Below are 23,984 nucleotides of genomic sequence, written 5' to 3' on the forward strand. Positions count from 1 at the left end.
ATGGCCGAGGTTGTAGCTCTGAGTACAATTTGGGGCAAGTTCCTTTGAGGAGCTACAACAGAGAGGACAGACAAGGCATAAGAGACTTGGCTCTAATCCCAGCCATACGTAGCAAGGGAAAACTGGTGTGACTTGGAACAAGCACCTTAATAGTGCTGTCTTATTTGGGGGAAAGCAAGACAACATCTCATATGGGACTGCACACAAAATACACAGATCAACTGGTAGCATGTGTTTCACCCAGCACTTACATAAGCACAGTTCTTGGATTTCTCTCCCCCTGAGCCAATTACCAGAGTAGCCACTGGTACCCTCACATTGGCCCAGTTCTCTCACGTTTTCTATTTGGTGCCTGAGGAACCTGATATCCTATTGTGAGTGACCAGGAGCTTCTGACCATTGGACAATTGGGGATGGAGGAAGACAAACATTTCAAAGCTCTCCTGGCTAGTGCCTTCAGGTCCTGGGGAATCTCTCCCAGAAGAGTAACTATGTGATCTTTGAAGCTTGGTTGGTCACAAGCTTCTGGAACAGATGGCTGTGAAGGAAATCCCAGGGGCTCTTTGAGACTTCAGGTGACTCAGAATGTGCAAGACTTCATACATCTCCATACACAGGATCTCTGCAGGCTCTTGAGAGCATTGGAGATGACTTGTGTTGGCAGCCAGTATCAACTGCACAGGGGGCCACTATTTCCTCCCCACTTAGAATAACACCAATGCTTGACTCTAGAGGAAGCTCTACTGTACAGCAACGATGGTAGCCAAGCATCTCTAAGCCTAGAGTATCAAAAAGAATTCAACCTCAAGATTCACAGTGTGAGGTCCCAAATACGGTCTTAAGCTTTGGAGAGACACTGGGAATCAAAAGGATCAAAGTCCGTGCTGTCTTGGAACTGGTAATCTAGCTGGAGTAAAGACAGCATACAAATAATAAAACAGGAATGAGTTATGCAGTATGTCAGGAGGTAATGAGTGGTTTAAAAAAATCCTAAACATGATAAAGACAGTTGGGAAACTAGGGTTGGGACTGAACCAAACTGGTTCACAGTGGGAGGGGCAGACAACCAACTGCTCATTCACACTGTGTTCCCTGTGGCTGCATTATAATACTGTAATTCCTGCTTGCCAGCCTTGTGTAAGAAACATTTTTGGGGATGTATATTGTACAAAGTCCAAAGCCCCACAGCTTCTTCCAGTCTGCCTGTACAAAGCTTTGTTCCTTTAGGAACCACCTGCGTCACACCCAATGGGTATACCAGGAAGTCCTTCAGGCTATCCCTCCCATGCCTTACTGCACCTGGCTCCCTCTCTCCACCTTGCCCCAGCTCCCACCACCAGTCTACTGCCTCTGACCTGATGACTAAGGCAGCTTCCCAAGAAGACTTTCTGCTTCCATTCTTTTCATAGTGCCAACTAATACCCACAGTGGCCAGTGGGAATGTGCTCAGGCTTCAGTTACCTCTCTTTCCCTCCAAAGCTGCTCATAACTTGATAAGTAAAATCAAACATTTTGTGTGCACTGACAGCCTTCATGTAGTATATCCTTAGCTCTCATTCCCTTCCATTTTCCCCATAGTCAGATGACATGATCCTCCCCATTCTTTTTCTGACTCTCCAGTGCAGTAAATGGCTCTCACCTCAGGGCACTTCCTGTCCCTCTCTACCACACCAGTTTTCATTTCTAAAGTTTATGTCTGTCTCATATAACCACTGAAATTTTAAAGAAAATGTTCCAGCTAAGGTGATGGCTGCCATTCTCTTCCCATTGCCCTCTTTGGTGATCTCTTAAACTGTTGCCTGCCCTTCTGCTCTGAGCAAAACTGTCTCTCTAGCAGCTACAACAGCCCAGGCTGACTGACACCTGCTATAGCCCCTTTGAAAGAAAGCCTGTGCTTCAGAGTTTTCTAAGAGGCCATTTTCTCCTGATAGCCCCAACTTCTCAGTCATAAATGCTCATCTTGTCTGCCTACATTTTTGTTGTTGTTCTTAGGATTTTTGTTTTTGAGACAAGATTTCACAAAATTTCTTACTCTTTGGATCATTGTGGCCTCAAACTCAGAGCAACCTTCCAAGCACTGGGATTATGTGAATGTGCCATCACATTTTTCTATACATTGTGTTGTACTGTTTTATTCAGAGTGTCTCCTTACTTTTTCATAGCTCTTATTCCTCTATAGGTCTGAGGCTGAAGGTCAGTTCTTCCTCCAAAACAGCACAACATTCAGGAGACCCATATTCCAGCCTTAGATATACCCTTCACTAGCCATGCTTCCGATCCAGTCCTTTCTCCTGGTTTATTTCTCAGTGGAACAGAATTGTCTTTGTGAATAATGTTTGTGAAGGAGTCCTGGAATGCTGTCCCCTAGTTTGTGACCTTGGTGTGTGGACAACTTCTAGCATCAGGGAACTGCAGATGTTTAAGAGGAGCTTCTCTGACTCCTTTGTCCATCCATGGTGAATCCTTTAGAAAGAATCCAATTGTCGTGACAACCCTCCTTGGAATTCCTACAGGGACATGCACTGTGCCACAGGAGGAAGTCACAGGAGGAAGTTGGGCAAGGGCCCACTCCTTTTTCCAGATGCACTGCCTATATGGAAAGAACATATAATTTTTGTATTTCACTGGATATTGGGAGTGCTTGCTTTGCCTTCATGTGATGCTCCTGAGTATGATCCATCTTTAGGCCATTTTCATATCACTCCATCATCAGTCTATTTCAGAGGCTCAGTTGCTGGGGTTGTGGGGGGGAGCTCCCCCCATATTTGTTCTTGTCAGGGCTGATGTGAGACAATGTCCTGTGTACCAATAAGGATGTAAGAAAATTCAGCTCCTAGTCTCTGACTAGGTGCTCAGAAAATATTTCCTGGTCCAGAAGTGGCCTTGGTGACAGGAAACCTCTGTAGCCCTGCCATAGTTGCCAGGGTAAGTGGGGAATCTAGATGCTATCCTGCCTCACACGGACAGTCACCAGTGTCAGGTCACAAGCCTGTTTGCTCAGTAAAGTGCACACAACCTTGATGAGGAAGGAGACACAGAAAACCTGGCTGTTGTCTCTCATTTTGGTACGAACTCACTGCAGACAAATCTTGCCCAACTCAGTCTCCAGAGCTGGAACTGGATTTCAAAATCTGTCACTCACAGTGACACTACACAAAGGGCTTCTCTTCAGTACAAGTCAGGAAGTGCATAAGTAGCACAGAGCAGTTATTCTGGCTCTAGTAGAAAGTTCAAGGCCTAAAGCTCTGCTACCCTGGACCTGCAGTCACTGTCTCCAGGGTACTTTCCAGTTGCAACTTCTCCAATGGTAAGGGTTAAAGAGGACTCTAAGAACTCTCTGTGCCTCCTCCCCATTTCCTTCTGGGGCTGTTTTCTACCACCAGTAACTAAGAGTAGGCTTCCTCAGCTTTTATGATATAATTTATGACTGAAAGTGTCACACCTCTGAATGGAAAGCATTCTGTTTTTCATAGCTCCATGCATACATCTCTTGAAGCTACAAAAAACTAAAAAGAGAGAAAAATGGCTGCAAAAGAGCAGGAATAAAGTCACCAAAACTCAAGCAACAAACCAGTGTTTCCCTGGCCTAACTGGGCTGCAGCTGTTCAACAGAGATTTACAGGAAGGGCAGCAAGAAACCCCCACAGGCTGTACTCAGTGTCTCATTCACTCCAGTAGTTCACTGCAAACTGTCTTAAGGGTCTCTGGGTAAGCTCTAGGTCTGCTCTTTCCTCAACAAGGTGGGCCCTGTGTTAAGTCCCAGAGCCTTTCAGATTTCAGAGCCTTGCATCCTGAGCCACAAAGTAGAAGCAGTCATACCTTCCTCATCCATCCAAGAAAAGCAAAAGACAGCTGGTGTTTTGCAGACAAAGTGTGTGTGTGGGGTATTATTTTGTATGAAGACACAGGCTATAAATGATTTAATCAAATAAAGGTCCCAAATCTTGGGAGGATAAAACTTGGTCCTTTCACAACCTTTCATGTAGTTACAGGGAAGGGAACACTCATGTCCAAATCAGTCTCACCTTTTGGAAAAACATTCAGAACACAATATAGTTTCCAGATGACTGGTACTCAACATTGTCTATGGGACCGGCAGCCAAAGGGGAGCAAGTCTCTCCACAGGTCATAGTACATGCAGTTTCTGGTGTAAAAGAAACTCAAGTTTCATCTGGTCCAGAGACATAGGATACAAGCTTCCTTAGGCCGCTCTGCAAAAAGCTCAGACCCACCACCCACACTTGAGTAAAAAACACTCCCTCAGTGTTCAGAATTCCCTCTACCCTCCAAGGTAGATGGTCAATTCTGAGTAAGTCTTTTTGCACAAGTGAGTCAAGGTCATCGGTCTCCACAAGCACAGGCCAGGAACTGAAAAGAGCAGAGTGAGCTGAGGTCATTGGCGTGCTCTAGGATTTTGGCAAGTTCCTTGCCCGATCATCCTGGATGTTCCCACCACTGATTGGTATCCAGGAGGGCCAGAGATGACCTCTACAAAACCTTCAACATTAAGAGCCTAGGTTTCCTCTTCACACCCCTCTATCCCATCCTGGGTCCCCATACTCACCCTGGGGCCATAGTTGAATGAAGGCTGCACAGGGAACTCTGAGGTGGTGAGTCCTAGACTCCACCAAGTTATGTGAATCAGAGGACCACAGACTCTCTGAAGACAGCTACAATTTTAGACTCTACTTAAAACCAAACAGGAAAAGGAAGCTCAACCAGAGACAAAGGGGGAAACAAACCCAAGTGAAAAACTGAAACCTAAGTAGAAAATAGAGAAAGAAGAAGCTAAGAGCACAGGGCCCCACCAGTGTGGGTGGCTGAGATCTGCTGCTTAGGCCTGAGACTGGCAACCTCAAGCTCCCGAGTTCCCTCTTGAATGAAAAAAGGAAATAAAAGGAGGACATGACTGTTCCTAAGTGGCTGCGGTTTTTATTATAGATATAAGGGGGAGCACAGGCAGAGACAGAGGCATCTGGAAGAGGCCAGAGTGAATATGACCAGCAAACTGAACTGGGCCATGTGAAGAGATGGGTAATATGGAGAGGGGAGAGCCAGGAGCCAAGAGGACCAGTAACCAAATGGCTGAAGTTATATATAGGAAAGAGCAGCTGAAGGAAGGGCAGCCAGACCCCAGGGCTGGAAAGCCTAGGGTAGGGGGCAGAGCACCAGCCAGATGACTCTAGTAAGTACTGGTCATGCTGAGATAGGCTGGCGAGCAATGTCTCCGCTGATGTTAAAAGACACTTTAGTTAGCCCTTTGTCCTGAAGAGCCACACAGTTGGCCAAGAACCGGGGACCAGGCTGTGGTAGTGGTTCCAACAGTGACTACTGTTCCCACTGTCTAGTCTAGGTCAGAACTGTCTCAGGATCTGGACCCAGATTTGCACTGGTGAGCACATGGTCAGTGCAGATGACTTCCTACAGGATCTCAGGAAAAGGCTCCTGGACTCAGAAGGTCCTGGCTGATTCTGAGAGCAGGAGCCTGTACGGTATGTACACCTGGAACAAACTCTATTTGACTCTAGGGTAGAATTTGCATTGCCATTTTGAGATTCAGCTTCCTTATAAGATAGATACTGCTGTCAAAATTCACAGCTGAAAGAACACTGCAGGAACATGGGAGCCTAGCCTTGTTACCTATTCAATGATCATGGCCTCCATTTCCTTAACTGTAACACAAGGTGATTCTTTTGCCTATTCCCATGGGTTTTCATGAAGACCCAGTCTTCAGGTTTCCTTAACTTGGCAGAAAACTCAGTAAAAGTCAAGTCACACACTGTGCTAGAAACTGGAAACCAAGAATCTGAAGGAGAGGCAGGCCCTGTCTCTAGAAGGCTTTTACAGTTCTAGGTGCAATGGCACACCTGCACTGTCAGCACTCAGGAGGTTCCTGGGTTTGAGGCCTGCCTGAAGTACACAGTGAGAACCTATGAAGAAGGAAAGAAGAACTAGGGGCACAGCGATGAATGGATCCACGGGCAAGTAGATGCATTAAACTGCTATTATTGCAACAGTGGGAGATAGCTGTGTGAAGGACATAACTGGGCTCGTTCTAACTGGAGAGATAAGTACCCTTTGAACATTAAAAACACATTTTCAAAGGCATCAAAGATCTACGTTTCCTGTTAAGCATATGTCAGCTGCAAATGATGTTTTTGACTTGTGGTTTTATTTTTAGCTGGTTAGAGTATTTGCTATTTTTCCTTGTGAATTTTTCTTTTTTAACTGTGGATTATTTGGAAGTGTGTTATTTAACATGGTGTTTTCTCACCGTTAGTATTTACTTTGCTCTACTGTGGTGAGAACATGCGTTTCCTGGAATTAATGCAATTGTTTTACCTGTACAGAGACTTCTAGGGCCTAGTATGTAGGCCAGTTTGATGAACATGCTATGGTCACAAGAAAGGAAGTGTGGGGGCTGGAGAGATGGCTCAGAGGTTAAGAGCACTGGCTACTCTTCCAAACGTCCTAAGTTCAATTCCCAGCCACCACATGGCGGCTCACAACCATCTACAATGAGATCTGGTACCCTCTTCTGGTATGTAGGCACACATGCAGGCAGAACATTGAATACATAATAAATAATAAATCTTAAAAAAAAAAAAAGAAGTATATTCTCTGCAGTGTGAGTTAGATCAAGGTGGTTAATAGGTGCAGAAGTTCTATGTCCCTACTATTTTCCCCAAACATTTCATCAACTGCTGAAAGGCCTTAAAAATCTCTAAATGACTTATGGGTAGATTTGTCTTTCTCCATCTTTAGTTCTTTTAATACTTACATTTTATATTTGGGAGCCTTTATTAAAAACACTTTCTATTCTGTATTTTTTATTTTTACTACTATAATAAATTGTGACAAATTTAGTGGCTTACAGCAATAAAAATATATTATCTCATAATTCTTAGGGTAAGAGCAGGTCAGAAGTGCACCATGGTTCAGATTTTCAACTCGGATTTCACTAGGTTAAATTAAGATGGTGGAAGTGTCACACTTTCTTCTTGAGGCTCTACAGAAAATTTAGGCCCTTCCCTTTCCCAGCTCTTATGTAAGTACCCACATTGCTTGGTCCATGGTTCCCTCCTTCAGTTTTAAAGCATGTAATATATCACTCTGTCTCCTCTTCTAAGATGACCTTTCATTCTGGTCATGGTTAGGGCAAAATCTGTTTTTCTTTTCTCTTGATTTTAAGCTGGCCTCAAACTCTGTATGTAGCGGAGAATGACTCCTGATCTCTACTCCCCAAGTGCTAGGATCATAACATGAACCAGCAAGTTTTTTAGTTTTTTTCTTTTGTGTGCATTTCTCATGTGTATGTGCATGCATGTATGTGCACATGTATACAGGTCAGAGGTTGATACTGCATGTCTTCTTCAAATCACTCTTCACTTTAGCTTTTAAGACAGGCCTTTCAGGGCCTTTATTCTTCCTTCCACCTCCAGCTGGAGACACAGCCTTTTCTTCCTGGATCAAAGTTGTTTTGTCCTTCAAAATTAAGCCCAGGGATACACTTCTCTGTGTGTATCCAGCAGGGCATCCCTATAGACACTCTTACTTCAGGTTCTCCTGTCAAATAAATCTGCATTTTCACAAGGTGGAGCTTTTGGCGGCTCAGGTCTTCTCGGGAAACCTTTCCCATCATCCCTATAAAACACAAGCTTCCTATTTAATAACTACAGCTGCATTTGCACCACTTAGTCTGCAACTTTAGCTTGCTCGTGACTCCTCTGCAAGTGTACACTTCCATATTTGTATTCCATTTGCTGCTCTCACTGTATTATTTGGACAAAACCTGGAGCAAAGGCATTGCCACAGGTTGAGCGGCTCTGCTGTCTTGAAATGCCCTTTGCCAAACAAATGAGTTAATTATTTTCTTTCCCTCCCTTCCTCCCTTCCTTCCCTTCCTTCCCTTCCTTCCCTCCCTCCCTCCCTTCCTCCCTTCTTTCCTTCCTTCCTTCCTTGACAGTGTCTTTCTAGGTAGCTCTGGCTGGCTTGGAGCACACTATATAGACCAGGCTAGCCTCAAACTCACAGATATTCATTTGCTTCTACCTTCTGAAAGTTGAGATTAAAGGCCTGGCAAGTCCACTACTTTTGAATTTAGCCTCATTCAAGTTCTCAGTCATACATTTTCCCTAGAACATCACATGAACAGACACTAGACCAGGCCCCGACAAACTCCTTGTTCCACTCTGAAACCTTAATGAGTCAGGCCATCTTAGTTTTGAAACAAGGTCCTCACTGAACCTGGAACTCATCATTCGGCGGGATGTTTGGTTGGTGAGCTGCAGGGATCTAAGTTGCCTCTTTCTCAAACTCTGCAATGGGATTACTGACACATGCTGCCTTTCACATGGGCCAGAGACCCGAACAACTCAGGTCCTTATGCTTGCACAACTGTACTGACAGAGCGATGGTTCAGGCCTGTACTACTTTTAGTTTCTGGTCTTCTGGGCTCCACCAGATGACCAATGCGTTCAGTTTATAATGCTTTGGGGCTTCTCTAGCCCAGAGCTCTAAGTTATTCCTCATTCCTCCTACAAGCCAGTTCCAAATGCCTAACAAACAATATGGTCAGGTTTATCACAGCACTGGCTACACTTCCGAGTGCCAGTTCTGCCTGTTAGTTATTTGTCTTGTTGCTGCGACAAAATGCCTGACAAAAACAACCCATGGAAGGTTTATTTTGGTTAATGGTCTAAGAAGGGGTCCATCCCAGTGTGGTGGCACATACCTTTAATCTCAGTACTTGGGAGGCAGTGGTAGGTGGATCTCTACAAGTTCAAGGTCAGCTTGGTCTACAGAGTGAGACTGTCAAGTAAGTGAACAAAGGGAGAAAGTCATTTCTGGCAGCAAAGGTAGGGAGGAGTATTAGGTACCTGGTCACACTGTCAGCAGTCAGGAAGCAGAAAACACAGAGGAAGTGGTCAGGAATAAAACCTCAAAGCCTACCTCCAGTGACCCACTTCCCCCAGTGAGGTTCCACAGCCCCTCAAACAGGACTATCACAGGGGGCCACAGAGTCCAACACACTAGCACGTAAGAGACATCTCACATTCAAACCACAGTGGGGGTGACTGCTCCACATTGTGCAACACTGCACTCTGGCTTTGTGCTTAGCTCTACAGAGGCCAACCTGAGCTGGGCTTCTTGGAGTGCACTCATGCACATAGGCAGCCCCTAGAGCCTAGACCTGCTTCCTCCTTGTCTAGTTCTTACTAAATCTAACTATGTGTAATCTGAATTCCAGGATCTGCTTCCTGTGAACCCTTTAGCTTAGGCTCTACCTCTTCCCCTAAGACAGAAAAGCAAACAGAAGCAGGGGGTGATGACCACTGTGGGGCTTATCACGGTATTTATTCTCAAGAATCAGAATCCTAGGCTGTCTGTTTGCTTTGGTACCTTTCGTAGGTTTTGTTTATTTTACAGCTGTTTTTAAAGTAAATCATTACCATCACTTCATCAAGGACAGAAGCAGAATCAGTTACAGTTATTACAATAGCAAAGGTTATTTTTTTTCATTTTCTGAAGATGTTGGCCTATGTGTAAATATCTCTGTAAGAAAGTGCCTTTCAGTTTCCACCCCCACTTCCTGTCTTTCACACGGTGCTACTGTCTTTTCTGGTTTTAGTAAGTAGGTAGCTAGCGTGAACCTTTCCGAAGGTCTTTTTAACTTGATCCTTTAATAATACACTTAGCAGAACTCTGAGATGGAGCAGGGAAAGAGAAAGGCTCTGGCTTTGCTTATGCAGGACTCCCTGGTTATCATCCCCACCCTCAACTCTGGCTTCCTCATCTGTTCATCAAAAGGAATGGCTTTATTAAAAATCCACAGATGGGGCCTTGAGGTGGTCAGCAGGTTAAGAGAGCTTACCATCAACCTGATGACCCAAGTTTGATCCCAGTGAGAAATGGGAGAACTGACTCTTGTGGGTTATCCTCTGATCTCCACATACATGCTATGTCACATGTGCCGCCTTCCTACACAAGAAACAAACAAGAATTTATGCTAAACAGGCCTTAAATCAATCAAGACAACAGAAAATGCTGGCAATGTGGGGTAGGGAATACTGGCACCAAAGAAGCTATTTAGTGAGGAAGAAACCTGTCCTCTTTAGGAAAGCACCTTGTAACGTGATACAATGAGCCAAGCTCAGTACTAGCACAGAGCTTAAGATACCTAAGGTACCTAGCAGGCTTAAGGTAAATGGTGACCCTCACAAAGGAACTTACGAATGAAGAGGAACGTTACCAACACCTGCAGCAGACAGGCCAAAGCCTCTCTGCTCTGGGTATTAACACAAAAACATCCTCTTGACCTGTAAGAGGTACTGCTGGATTCCAGAGAACTTGGAGTTTGTTAAAACAAGCCAGGGGCTAACCCCAAAGCCAGTTTACTTAGGAAGCCTCCTTAAGAGACTGGCAAACAGGCTAAGCACTGCTCATCTCACCTTGGTGGAATGCAGATGAGCACTGTATCAGGTCCCGAGAACCTAGCACAACTGATGCCATTTTACAGACACCAAGGCACCGTCTGATCTAAGAACCCAGCACATGGATTCCAACACCCACCAAAATGAAAACAAAGATCTAATCCAGCATGTCCATAGTTTCAGAAAGTCCCTAAATGTACTAACCTTGCTTTCTGACTTCTATAGCTCAGCTTATTGGTAACTGAACTTGCTAAGTTAAATGTGTCAACCAGGATATGGTTTTTGTACATCAAAAGCCAGGATCAGTAAGGCTCATGGTTACACAATTTGGGTATGTTTCCCTGTGTGGCCCACTAGCCAGTGAGTACAGACTTCATTGGCTTCAAGAGTCTGTGTGTTCTCACAACAGCATCATGTCAGTCACCTTTGTAGTACTGTAACCAAATGTCTGGACACCTACTACTGAAGAGACTGTTTTTTGACAGTCCAATCTAAGTTTGTTAAAATCAGGCAAGCCCCATGCTCTGGGCTGTTACCCTCTGGTAAGGGTGACACATAATAGCAAAAGCAGATGGCAGAGCAAAGGACTTCCAGTGCCAGCCAGGAAGCCCACAGAGATGGAGGTGCATGTCACTTTCCAGGGCATGCCTCTAGTTACCTAAGATCTCCTCCTAATGGCCCACAGCCTTCAACACCACTACTCTGGGATGCCAACTTTTAACAATCAGCTCTTTGGAACAGCAACTACAGCACGACCAAACAGGATTTTGACTGACAACACAGGAGATAATTCTTGTAGAGCTGGTACTTCATTAACATCTGTGGTAAAGGCAGGACATTCTAAGAAGAAAGCAGGGAGGCCTTATAGTAAAAGGGTTGAGAAATGGTCACCCAACATTTGCTACTATCGCAATGCAATGAGGTTGCTTTAGCAATGTGCACTAGGCCTTCTAATGCAATGTTCTTTATGCTGTCATTATCTGAGTCTTAGAGCCTCGACTACGACTTCAAAAATCAAAATGGAAATTGAATTTGCTAGAGATTCTTGTATTTTCAATGACTGCCCTCCAGGCTTTTCTTACAAGGTTTACACTCAAATAACACAGCTAGCAAACACGGCACTCACATAACACAGCTGCTCTTCCTGCAGGCCCTGCCTAAGTGGAGCAGCACTGTCAAGACCAGCTTACTTACTACACACCCTAGGCAAAATTTGAAGACCTGGAACTCCCAAGCTCCTATCCGTAGTCTGCGGCTTGCCCTCACATACTTTTTCCCTCTTCAGCTTGCAAAATAAAGTGTAAACAGTCAGATAAGGACAATTGAGCAATTCTGTAGGGAAATGCAACCTGCCTCTTTAGCCATATATGACCCAAGATTTCCATGGACTTTGCACTTATGAGGACGCTGCATTGATCTGTCTGCACATGCACCTTCATAGTCAAGAACTGACACTCAGGCTCCTGTGCCTTCCCAGTTATCCTCCTTCCTGAAATAACCCTCCATACCTGCAGTCAAAGCTGGGCTTGCTTTCCAAGACTCAATGTAGTCACTTTACCTCATTGACAGTGTTTACTCAGCAAAATCGGCACAGTATCATCTACTTACTTCGCCAAGAATGTTGCCCTTTTGGTAGGGGTTACTGTTTTTCAGTCATCTTTTCTTTATTAACCAATTTTTCCAGCACAGCTCTTGATATATGATACATGTTCAGAATCTTAGTTGTTATTATTAATAATCTAAGCTATTCTGCTGGAAGGATTAGGTCTCAAGAAGTACACAAGTCATATAGAGGACAGACATAGAAAAGAAAGGTTGAGGCTAACACATCTCAGAGCAGCCCACTCCCCTTGGGTCCCTCCTTCCTAACCAAAATCCTGCTAAACTCATCTGCAGCATGAGCAGGTATGACTGGCTATGGCAACTGGATGTCTAAGGACATACTGATGAACTCTCAGGGAGAGTTACATCTCAGAGGAATGAAAGCATCATGAAAGAAAGACTTAAAAGGAAACAGAGCAGTGACCTTGACCATGAGAAGCAGAACTTTCAAAAGCAATTGGCATGATATATGCCTTTGGAGAGAAGGGAAGTTACTTAAAGCAGTAAGTGAGGAAAGCAACAAGAAACAAGAACAAACCAACTTTTTAGCCTTCACAGAATTCACAAGGCTAAGCAGTCTGGGCAGTAAGTAGAAAAACACTAAAAGGAAACACCCAGATAGGGTCAAAGAACTGACAAAGACAAGGAAAGGAAAAGAGCTAGAAAGAGAGCAGGAACATCAATTTCCCTCACAAAGGCATCTTGGAAGGAGAGAAAAATAAAGATAAAATATTTGAATAAATAATGACAGAATTGTGTAGAATTCCAGAGCTCCATGTAAGAGCTCCAATCAGAGCACAAATACAGTTAAGAGATAAATGCACACATGTATCCACATAAACACAGACTATAATGTTTAAGGACAACAAAGACAAGGAGGAAATTATAAAAGCTTTCCATGGAAAACCAAACCACCAGCAAAAGAATAAAGCCCAGAGTAACTTCCATACCCAGTAGCAATGAGAGAGCAGGAGGAAGCTTACACTTCATAGTTAGTTGGGCTATTGTCTACTGCTATTTATTTATTATTTGTTTATATATACTTATTAATTTTAAAGATGTGGGGGGGTTTGCCTATGTCTGGCACATGGCTGCTTGGTACCTGGGGAGGCTAGAAAATGGCTTTGTACCCTCTGGACCTGGAGTTACAAATGGCTGTGAGCAACCATGTGCATTCTAGAAATGAACTTGGGTCCTCTGGAAACACAGCTGTTGAGCCATCTCTCTAGCCTCAATGTGGTTATATTTTTAAGTCAAGGTCTCTCTGTAGGTAGCTTAGGCTGGCCTCAAACTCATGATCTTCCTGCTTTTGCCTCCGAAGTGCTGAGTTCATAAGAGTGAGCCACTATACTTACTTAGTGAAGTTTCTTATTATCTAAGGGCTGAGTATGAATATACAACAATAATTAATGACCACGCTTAAAGAAAGCATAGTTACAAATTTAGGACAAAAAAATTAAAGTCACAGTACATTTTGTGTATCTATGGGGTGTTTTGTCTGCAAGAAACAAAAGGCAGAAAGAGTACACTCAAGAATGAGGGTGTGTCACCGACTCTGGAGATCTTTGAAGCAATGGGAAGGAAAAACTAAAGCAAAAGCTACCACAATAATGACTAATTACCATCTTGAATGATGAGAATGTTTCCTGACCAGCTCAGGTCTGCTGAAACTCACCCATTTTAAATAGGTGAATTTGTAATATGTAAATTACATCTCAATAAAGCTATGGTTAAAAACTCCTCCAAAAGCAGAATGAAAATAAAAACACTTTCAAGTGGATTATAGAAAGAAGTGGGGCTTTGAGATGGCTGAAGGAAACCATCCCACCATACTGCCTCACATCAGTAATACTCACTTGAAGGGCTTTGCCCAGGTTGGTAATTCTCAAGTTACTTCAGCTGTCTGGAGAGTAAACAGAAAACACAATGAGGCCTTCTAAGGATACTTCAGAATACTTCTGAGGAAAAAGCCCCCCAAAATATAGCCTGGCCTCCTCTCAACACTAAAGTGGGTTTAAAGAGGATGTAAAGCAAGAGCCAGGCATAGTGGTGCACACCTATAATCCTAGCATCAGGAGACAGAGGTAGGAAAATGGCTGCCAACTTAAGGTCAGCCTAGGCTACACAGTGAGCTCCATGTCAGTTGGATTTGGCTAATTTCAAATCAAACAAATCCAAAGAAACATAATGACAAGGGACCAGTTTTCATCATCTATAGGTTTTGGGGCTGTTTGCTTCTCTAAGCCTTTGGATTTGCTTTCTACAGATGCAACAGATTTGTGTATACAGATTTGTGTAGCTCTATGCAACCTCCACTGGCCCATACATAGTTTAACCCCTACCACACCCTCTGGCTCACCCTTGGGAATGACACTCCTCCCCCTTTCTGGTAGCCTTCATTCTCACAATGCCATCTACTGGAGACTGTCACACTGATGGGATCCTAAGCATCCTTTTACACAGGATTTCTTCGCTTAGTGTGTAATACTTGAGCTCATCAAAACCGCCATGTTTACTATTAAGCATGGCAGCTTCTTTTGCCTTTTCATAGTATTTCACTACATGAATGCAGTACATCGTATTTATCCGTGTAGTTGAAGGGCATTTGAACAGCTTACCATTCTTGACAGTTGTCAATAGGGCTGTTGGAAATAGTCATACACAGATTCTTCCTGTCTGGAGAGTAAGCTTGTAGGATAGCTAGGTAGTTAACTGCAGATTTCACGGACAGTGGCTAGACTGCTCTGGCTCCTTCTAGGAGTGTAGGAAAGTTACCGCTGTGCATTCCTGTCTGTTATTCTAATAAGTACATAATGAGATCTTACTGTAATTTTAATCTCTGTTGCCTAGTGATTAACAATTCTGTGTATCTTGTTACATCATTTGTCCTCTGTATATCTCTGAGTTAAAGGGTTCAACTCTTTTACTCAGTTTAAAACCTGGGTTGTTTCATTAGTGCCAAGTATATGTGTGATGTGTCTGCACATGTGTGCGCACAGGACAGTGTCTTCCTCTATCACCATCCATCTTATTTTTTTAGACAGGATCTCTCACTGACTGGTTAGACTGGCTGTCTGGTGAGCTCCCCTCTTCCCTACCAGATCTGCCTGTGTATCATGTATGAGCACTCAGGTGCCCTTTGTCAAGCTAAGCCTTCATCACTGAATTATCTTCACACCTTTGGTTAACATCAATTGACATGCTTTTCTGGATCTGTTTCTGGACTCTATCCAAGTACTTAACCTCCCCTAAGGGACCTTGTAAACACACAAGGCAAACTTGCTGGTGCTATATATATGTCACATCATAAAGCTAAATGACACCTTAAAGCAGGAATACGGACTGGGTATTTGAATCATTTACTTAGTGACGTAGAATGTGAACCCATCCTCTTGCCTAGGCCAAACAGCACATGAAACACAAGATCAGTTTTGATGTCACAATTTAAGAGGGGTGCTGGCAACCAGAACTACTCTTAGAGTGTTGAGACAGTGGAAAGATAAACCAATGAAGACGGAGAAAAAGCAGGGCTATGAAGCCTGGGTGTTGAAAGACATGTAATGTGGATCCTAGCTCTGGACCCATAGCTCACTGGGAAAAAAGTCACACGTGACCTGAAGGAGTAAAGTTGGATCAGCGGCTAGCATCAGGCACTGTGCTGTCACTTTGGTACAGACATGCATAGGACACTACCTACTTTCATAGGGGGGGAGGCTCTATGGGGGAAATTATTTGGATTCAGTGGTGGCAATCAAAACTGTAATTAACTGCAGGGAACCTCTCCTTTAGGGAAGAGACTGATTCAGTGACTTCCTTTCATTCTGATTGAGTTGCCAAAGGTAGCTCAAGAGATCTACTGAACTGTCTCTGCCCTTACAGCCTCACAAATAGATTGAAGTCATGTGAAGGAAGAGATGTGCTCAAGGTGTCAAACTGTGGTGGCAAACTGAGTTGGAAGCCAGGCCTCAGATGCTTACCTGGTCCAAATTTTTTTTTTTGAGGGGAAGGGAGGGGGGGAGTGTTTGTTTTGTTTTTGTTTTTGTTTTTTCAAGACAGGGTTTCTCTGTTAGAGCCTTGGCTGTCCTGGACTCGATTTGTAGACCAGGTTGGTCTCAAACTCACAGAGATCTGCCTGCCCCTGCCTCCCTGAGTACTGGTGCACCACCACATCCGGCTCTGGTCCAAACCCAGCACTCGGTCTGCTGAACGCTTCTTTTGGAGATAACTCTGAGTTCTTCCTCTTCATTGGGTTTCTGGTCTTTCTGGACCACTGTCTCAGAGACCTATTCAGGAAAAGGTATCCTAAACTCCTAAATTTCAAACCTTTCAATGACAAAATGAGGAGGAAAATCAAATCAAATCAAATCACCTCTTACAAAGATCTCATTTCTGTTCTGAGCTGTTTTGGGTGATCTGCTCTAATTAGGTTGGAAACAAGCCTGGCTTCATGGTCTGGGATACTGCTAGAGGAAAAGGTTACCAAGACTACTTAAAATCACACAGGCCCACACGAGCCTCAGAGGAGTCCAAGAATCTATTGGTTCATTCTATAACTCCTCCCACGCATTAACCACAAACACTCATTGGGAGTGGGAGGGACAACATTACTGGTTGACTTACTTTTACTTATCTACCTAAGGCAGGGAAGCGATCAGAACTAAAATCTGCTGCTGAGGGATCTCCCACAGGCAGTGTGGATCAGCAGAAAGCCATTATACCCTCTTACTACCCCCAGTTCTCTGAACATGTGCTCACCTGAAGGTGAGATGCTCATCTCTGTCCTTCCTGCCACGAAGAACTCTGGCAAGGATCAATCAAGACAGTAGGCATGAGAAGAATTTTGCAAACCTAGAGGTGTTGCTATCTGTGTGAGACTTTTTTGCTCTGATGGCTATTCTTGGTTGTCAACATGGCTACATCTAGAATTAACTAAAACCTCAAAATGGATGGCACACCTGTGAGGGATTTCTGCTTAATTTGAAGTGGCAAAATCTACTTCTAATCCAGATCTGAGCTGGGCCATACCTTCTGCTGGAATTCTATAAGATGACATAGAAGAAAGAAGCTGTTGTTTGCTCTTTGCCTGCTTGCTAGCAAGTCCATTCTTTCACTGGCACCGGAGCCTACTTCTTTGGGATTCCAGCATCAACTCAAGACTAGCTGAGACAGCCAGCTTCATGGACTGAGCAACTACTGGATTCTTGGACTTTCTGTTCATAGAGAGCCATTGTTGGATTAGCTGAACCACAGCCTGCAAGTTATTCTAATAAATCCCATTTCTACAAAATATAAAGAGAGAGAGATTGATATTGATTCATTCTATAAACATTGTTACTCTAGAGAACCCTAACTAATATACTTGCCTAACAGACAGTAGGGTACCTACTCAAAGAGCCTTGCAAGATAAACTCCATGGATATCAAGTTAAATAGTCCAGCCTCTTAAGAAGATATAATCAAATACAAATATAAACTGTGGGGTGAGAATGGTGAGAGAGGTGACTGACAAGTATAAACAGGGTCCTTTTCTCAGTTCGAATTAGGCTTAGGGTTAAGGTTAGTACAGTGAGAAAGATGGCTGCAAAAAGGCAAAGCAGAAGAGAGTGAGGCCACAGAAGGACTTATGAACCAGGTTCTAGAAAAGATCACATTCTATTAATATTAAAAATAATTTCATCAAATGGGCCCTCTTTTATTATTACCCCTACAATCTTATAAAGCATGGCTCTCATCTTGGAAAGAGAGGTGGTTTTCCCTCTAGGAGGTATTTGGCAATGCTGAGATGTTTCTCCTTGTTGCAACAGGAGAGGGGGCTATACCTCAGTGAATAAGAAAAAGTAGGGGGATGATGAGCTGGGTTAGAGCTTGCCTGAGGCTCTAAGACACCCTTAAATCCACAGCAACTTAGGACAGCGAGAATGAGAGAAAGATAAAGGAGGAGAAAAGAGTCAAGGAAAGAAGCAGGCAAATGCCAGTGCATTTCTGATTTAAACGTAACACCTTTAGTATTCTGGTGATGATTTGCACTTAAGACAGCTCTTCACATGTTTTGTCTAATTCCATCACCACCACATGGCAGTAAAGGCAGACAGGCAAAGATGAGTCTTCTGAATTTCTGAAGCCTACCAGAGTGAACTGTGTTAGTCACGCTCCCAGCCCTGTGCTAAGAAGGGCAGGGCTCCAGGATAAACTCCGCAGTACAGGGCCTCACACCAGTTCTAAGCCCATCTGTCCCTTGAGTCCCTACAGCTCACAGCAGCCGGATTGCAGTCTCTCTGGAGCGGACTCAGGAGAGATGCTGTTTAAACCGGAGTTAGGCTCAAGCACTCAAGGATCCAAGTGTGAGAGGGTGTTGAAGTAAGGGGGTGAGGGTCGAGGACCTGATGCCTGTGTTGCAGCAGCACTTGAATAACTTCAGGCCAGTTACCTGTCCTTGGGGCATCCCTTCCCTCCTGAGAGGGATACTGCTCTAAAAACAGTCTTTTCTATTTTAAACGCTCATTTCCTAAAGCCAATGTTACTGCTTCAAGTGTGGCCAACAAAACTGTTACTAGGAAGGGGAGGCAGCTGGTAAAGTGTAGTTTCCTAGCCTGGTTGAGAGGAAAAATTCTCACTGTGTCAAAAAACTAATTTTCTCAAACACTAAAGCCCCTTTTAAAAAAATCATTCAAATTTGCTTTTTCAAACAAAATTGTAAATTTAACGCAGCTTCATGGATTATAATTTAAAGTTGTAAATTATAATGAAGCTCTGAGGTGAGCTGGTATTGCTCAGCTGGCTATGGGGAGCCATGGCCCTTGGCAATGATGTTGCATCTGGAGACAGGGGCCAACTTAATCTTTTCTGCTCCCTTTAACCTTGCTGTTGTGGAAAATAAAAAGGACTATTAATATTTACTATTAATAGCCTATAATTATTGCAATGGTTATTATTAACCTGCTACCATATCAATAAAGGGCAAAGGCATCTGCTGTATTTTTAATATGCCTTAAATCTAGGGCTAGGCAGATATAAACCCTTTGTTACCTCCCAGCCCACATCCCATGCCATTTGCTTTAATCATTCCTGTCTGGACTACGTCTTGTCCATAATTCCATAAATACTTGCTTATGGTTTTCTTTCTTTCTCTCTTTCTCTCTCTCTCTTTCTGTTTTTTGAGACAGGGTTTCTCTGTGTAGCCTTTGTTGTCCTGGACTCGCTTTGCATCCATGACTGGCCTCAAACTCAGAGCAATCCACCTGCCTCTGCCTCCCGGAGCGCTGGGGTCACAGGTGCGCATCACCACACTTGGTTTGCTTACGCTTTTCATCTGGGTTGCTTCTCTCCAACACCAACGATCCTCAGAGTAAATCCCTCCTAGCGTGGTTCTCTCCACACTCACCCATGGCGGTCACACTTCCTTCTTCTCCTCTTGAACCTGTCTCTTCCCCTCCCATGATCCTTCCTTGAAGCCTGAGAACCTTGGCCACTCCTACCTCAGTTTGCCTTGCTCAGGTGTAAGCCTTTTATTTAGCCAATCAGGGATAATTTTGGAGGCAAGGTTACACAGCATTACCTGGGGTACGTGATAGCCTGCTGTAAAACAGTAACAATCTCAGGGGGCAAGCAATTAACATCTGAATATCTGTGTGCGCACCAATTAGAACAACTGTAGATTCTACTGGAGCTGTTTATGGTGGAGAAGGGCATGCATATGTGGAATGGGGTGGGGAATATGGGGAACAGCCACCTCCCTCTCAATACCCCTATGAACTTAAAATTGTTTTTCTTTTGTTCTTAAGACTACATTCTGAGGATTTGTTCCTGCTACCTGATTCTTGATAACCACTGACCTGGTGCCTACAGTTTTTCAGAAAACTAAACAGTTGCAATCACTGTGTGCAGCCTTTCAGACTTCTTTCTTTCACTGAGTGAACATCTAAAGTTCTGTGTCCATTTGTCTTTCTTAACCTTTAACTGCCAGGAAACCTTGTGAACTATGGTCCTGCCAAACTGACTCAGAAGAAACTTCTCTGAGAACCCTGCGAGAAGAAAACACACAGTGAACCCACACTGCTGCACAGCACTCAGGTCATCTGTGAAACCCTTCCAGCCATGCCTAGCTGAGCCACTTCTTCCCTAGTCTGGATTCACAGCACCCATGGAGAAGCTTCTGTGGGTCACAGCCTCATGTGGTATGCTTCAGTAAACCCATCAGCAAACTGAGCAACAAAGGCCCTGAGGTGATGGCAGAGAAAACTGTCTGTAAACTTGGTGTGAAAGTCTGGACACTGAAACCAGAGAACTTGCAGGCTAATGCCCTGAAGGCCTCTTGGCAAGCCTCTGCAGCTTGCTGGCCTAGGCCTGTTTCAGCACCTGCCTTTATTCTTCACAGGACAGAGTCAGGAGCCAGTGGTATAACACAAGGCAAGTTTAAGTGGGAAGGGCTATTTTAACTCATTTTGTAGTTGTCAGGTGGAATGGTGACTGCCAACTAAAACATCGCTGAGTGCTCTCACTCTACAGTCAGAAACCTGACAGAAGAATCACTCACCAACATTTTCTATAAACACCTCAAACTTAGATGATGCCTAGGGCACACACTGTTTTACACTGTTACAGAACAGGGAGGCTTCAGGGCCATAAAATCCAGAGTTAACCAATGTTATAGCTTTCAGAGTGTGACGTTCTTTTCAGCAGACTGTCTTTATAACCACTATTAATTTTTCAAAGAGATTCCTGGCCTCCAAAGAAGTCCTTCCTATCAGAAGGAACAAGTTTTGAGCATGTGCATATGTGTGCATATGTGTAACAATAATAAAGAAAAAGAAGCCATGAATATGGGGGTGGGTTGGAGGAGTTGAAGAGAGAAATGATGTAATTATGTTTTAGTTAAAATAAAAAAGTCTGATAGAAAGTAAAGAATGAGCAAGCGAGCATGTGAACTTGCCGAAGCCCCGCTGCAGCTTTCTCAGCCCAGCCAGAGGAGGGAGATGTTGTTCCACCATGTCACTGCAGCACATGCAGGCCTGCCAGCATCTGGGGAACGCAACACAGAGCAAGGTTTTCCACAGCAGCTAGACATGGTTTGCCCGTCCTTTAAACACCCTTTGTTGTTGCAGCAGTGTACTAGGGAATCTCCGTCTTAGTTACTCTTCAGGTCTCAGCTTATCAGGGATCAGTCTCAAGCACAGGCGACTACTGAGCCCTTGAAATGAGGCTACTCTGAATTGAGAAGTGACAGTGGTGTAAAATGTATACCAAACTTGCACAAAAGTAATACAGTATTTGTATTGGTAATACAAAAGTAATACCAATAATTTTCATGCTGGCTACATGTTAAATCATATTTTGGACAACAGTTTAAACACACACTATTACAAGTAACTTGATGTTTTAATTTTTGTTAAAGATGCTATTAATTATTTCTGTTGCATACATGGCTCCCATTTGTGGCTTGTGGGTTCTAAGGATATGCCACGGAGTACATATGCTGTGCTACATGTATACAGAGGATAACCTTTGGGAATTGATTTTCTCCATCCTCTATGTAAGTTCCAGGAGCCTAACTCAGGTTATCAGGCTTGGTGACAAGTGCCTTAATCTGGTGGGCTCTCCCATAGGCTCCAGAACTTTCTACTTTTAATAGAAAAGCTGTTGTTCCCCTAGGCATGTAGTTAAAGGGAACAGTTTTCTGTTAACAACAGTCAACTATTTCTACATATGTGTTGTGGCATAGTGGATATCAGCAAACTGCTACCACAGCACCATGGATTTATGGTCTACACGTGAGGTATTATTGTGCCCATATTGTTCCATCTATTTCACACCTGCAGTGTTATTTGTGCTGAAAGCTCTTGAGGCTATCTATGGTCCAAACAAAATGAACACACATGAAGTAATGAAGTGCTGAACAAAAAAGTGAAAGGGCAAGCAGGCCTGTAGTAGATCTTATGTTCTGCTGAGACAATGGTTTTCTGAGGAGCAGAAGGAGCCATTCCTATAGGGCTGTTTGCCTTACAGCTAAACTCTGAAAAGCTCCACTGTCTATCCTAATGTCCTCTTTCCTTTTGAGTCTCATGCTTATTTGGTGGTCTGGCTAACGCCTCTATTTTCTTCCCAACACTTATCTCTGCAGAAATCAATCCCATTCCCCCCGGACTCCTGAAGAGTCCATTTGCACTGGGAGAGGAAAATACATTCAAGAGGATGCAGAAGAAATACATAAAGAGCCGATAACCCAGACTTGTCACCTAAATTCTAATCCTTATCAGGTCAAATATCTTCTTTAGAGCATATAATACACACACACATACATACACACAAACAAGAGAGAAAGCACAGGGGATTCCTAGGTCCTACGATGTACCTTAGACCATTACAGACAGCCTCCCACACAACCTATGGCCTGAGAGTTTAAGGGTCTCTGAAGACTTAGTGTTACTCTGTTTGAGTTCTAATATTTCAAGCATTTTACAAATTAACAAACCAGCTTAGGGATGGTGAGATGGCTCCACCAGTTAAGATACTTACCAAGGAGCTTCAGGACCTAAGTTTGATCTTTGGGACCCATATGGTAGGAGGGGAGAACTGAATTTATTACATTACTGAATTTAGACATTGTCCTTGTGACAGTTAATATTATCAACTTGATAGATCTAAAATCATCTCAAAGACAAGCCCTGACCAAACCAGAGGGATTACCTTAATGAGATTAATTATGGTGGAAATAGTGTGTGGCCACAGCATTGGTGGTACTTGCCATTTTGGCACTCAGGAGGCTGAGGCAGTAGACCTGGCGCTCTAGGCCAGCCTGGGCTACACAATGAGATCCTGCCAAAAGGACCAGTGTAGTAGCAAAGTGATATTAAGGTAGCCAAGGAGTAAACGCAGTGGAAGCAGGGCCAGTCTTGCTCACCAGGCTAAGACAAAAATCTTGTTTGGGATGAAGAGCCCTGGCAGCTGAGACTCCATGGTAAAAACGAGAGGAGGCAGAGGTCCATCTCACCTGCAGCTCAGAGTTTGCCTTCTGCTTTTTGGCTGCAGGCCAGAGAGTCTATAGGTCAGCAGAACTGAGAGTTCTGCTCAAATGAGGAAATCCGGTGGCCCCAGACTTGTTGCATTTGCTTTGTCCATACTTAGTAATTAGGGTAACTTCTTAAGATTTTAGTTGTTCTTTTTTACCTCAAATCTACAGTGTGTGGTCAGGGCAGAGTTGTTTTGTTTTAAATGACAGAAATGGATACTGATGGTTCTTCTTGCTGCCATGTCTGTGGCAGCCCACACAGGATGGAGGCCAAAGGAAGAACATACCACCACACAGAACCAGAAGACAGTTCTAGTCCTGTTCCGCTACCAGCTGGACAACCATGGCCAGATCCTGGCCTTTCATAGGTTTGCTTCCTCAGCTGCCATTACTTTCTAACTCACTGAGCATGGTGTTAATGAAATAGTATCTTTTAGCTACAGGTCCTGGCTGAGTCACCAGAAGGTACAGGCTTCTGTATCACTAGCATCCGATTGTGAATGAAAGACATATACTCATCCACCACATACTATGCCTGGGAAACTGCACACAGTACTTCCCCCACCCACCAGCAGTCCCTCAGGAGACCCGACACTTCTACTTCAAGGAAGTGAAAAGACAACGCTGTTCTCAAAACATAACTATAGAGCACTGTTCCTGCTGCTCTGAGGCTCTTCGCCCTGCCAGTGCTTCCTGGAAAAAAAACCCTTGGGGCCCTGACACACGTGCTGCCATCATGTCAGCCCAGGATCCACGAGACAAGCTCCTACCAGCTGCTCATCACTTAGAAGTGGGGCTGACAGAGGGTGTGGTAAGCACAGAAACAGGAGGGGCAGAGTTGTCCTAGGGTGTGAGAGGAGACTTACCTCTTCCAAGGAGCGAGGGGAAGGTAGCCCTCGAGAGTGAGGCTTTCTGCTAGAAAAGTCTTTCCTGGCCTGGGTGACA

At 43.9% G+C, this 23,984-nt stretch overlaps 2 protein-coding genes across 6 annotated transcripts in view; one reads left to right on the plus strand and one right to left on the minus strand.

The window, feature by feature from the left end:
- Nucleotides 1-23,984, plus strand: part of Degs2 (delta 4-desaturase, sphingolipid 2) — a 102,547-nt gene that overhangs the window by 64,863 nt on the left and 13,700 nt on the right. The window lies entirely within an intron of this gene.
- Evl (Enah/Vasp-like) overlaps nt 1-23,984 on the minus strand; it is a 122,763-nt gene that overhangs the window by 52,327 nt on the left and 46,452 nt on the right. The window contains exon 1 of one of the 5 annotated variants that reach the window (XM_055592832.1): nt 4,565-4,631. The exons of the other annotated variants lie outside the window; for them this stretch is intronic. Coding sequence (XP_055448807.1) covers nt 4,565-4,575 — 11 coding nt within the window. The 5' untranslated portion in view covers nt 4,576-4,631. Of the gene's footprint in view, nt 1-4,564; nt 4,632-23,984 lie in introns of those variants that run through there. 5 annotated transcript variants of the gene reach the window in all.

This window comes from Psammomys obesus, unplaced genomic scaffold (assembly GCF_907164565.1).
Source record: "Psammomys obesus unplaced genomic scaffold, mPsaObe1.curated_primary_1811, whole genome shotgun sequence".
In the NCBI taxonomy this organism is placed as follows: Eukaryota; Metazoa; Chordata; class Mammalia; order Rodentia; family Muridae; genus Psammomys; species Psammomys obesus.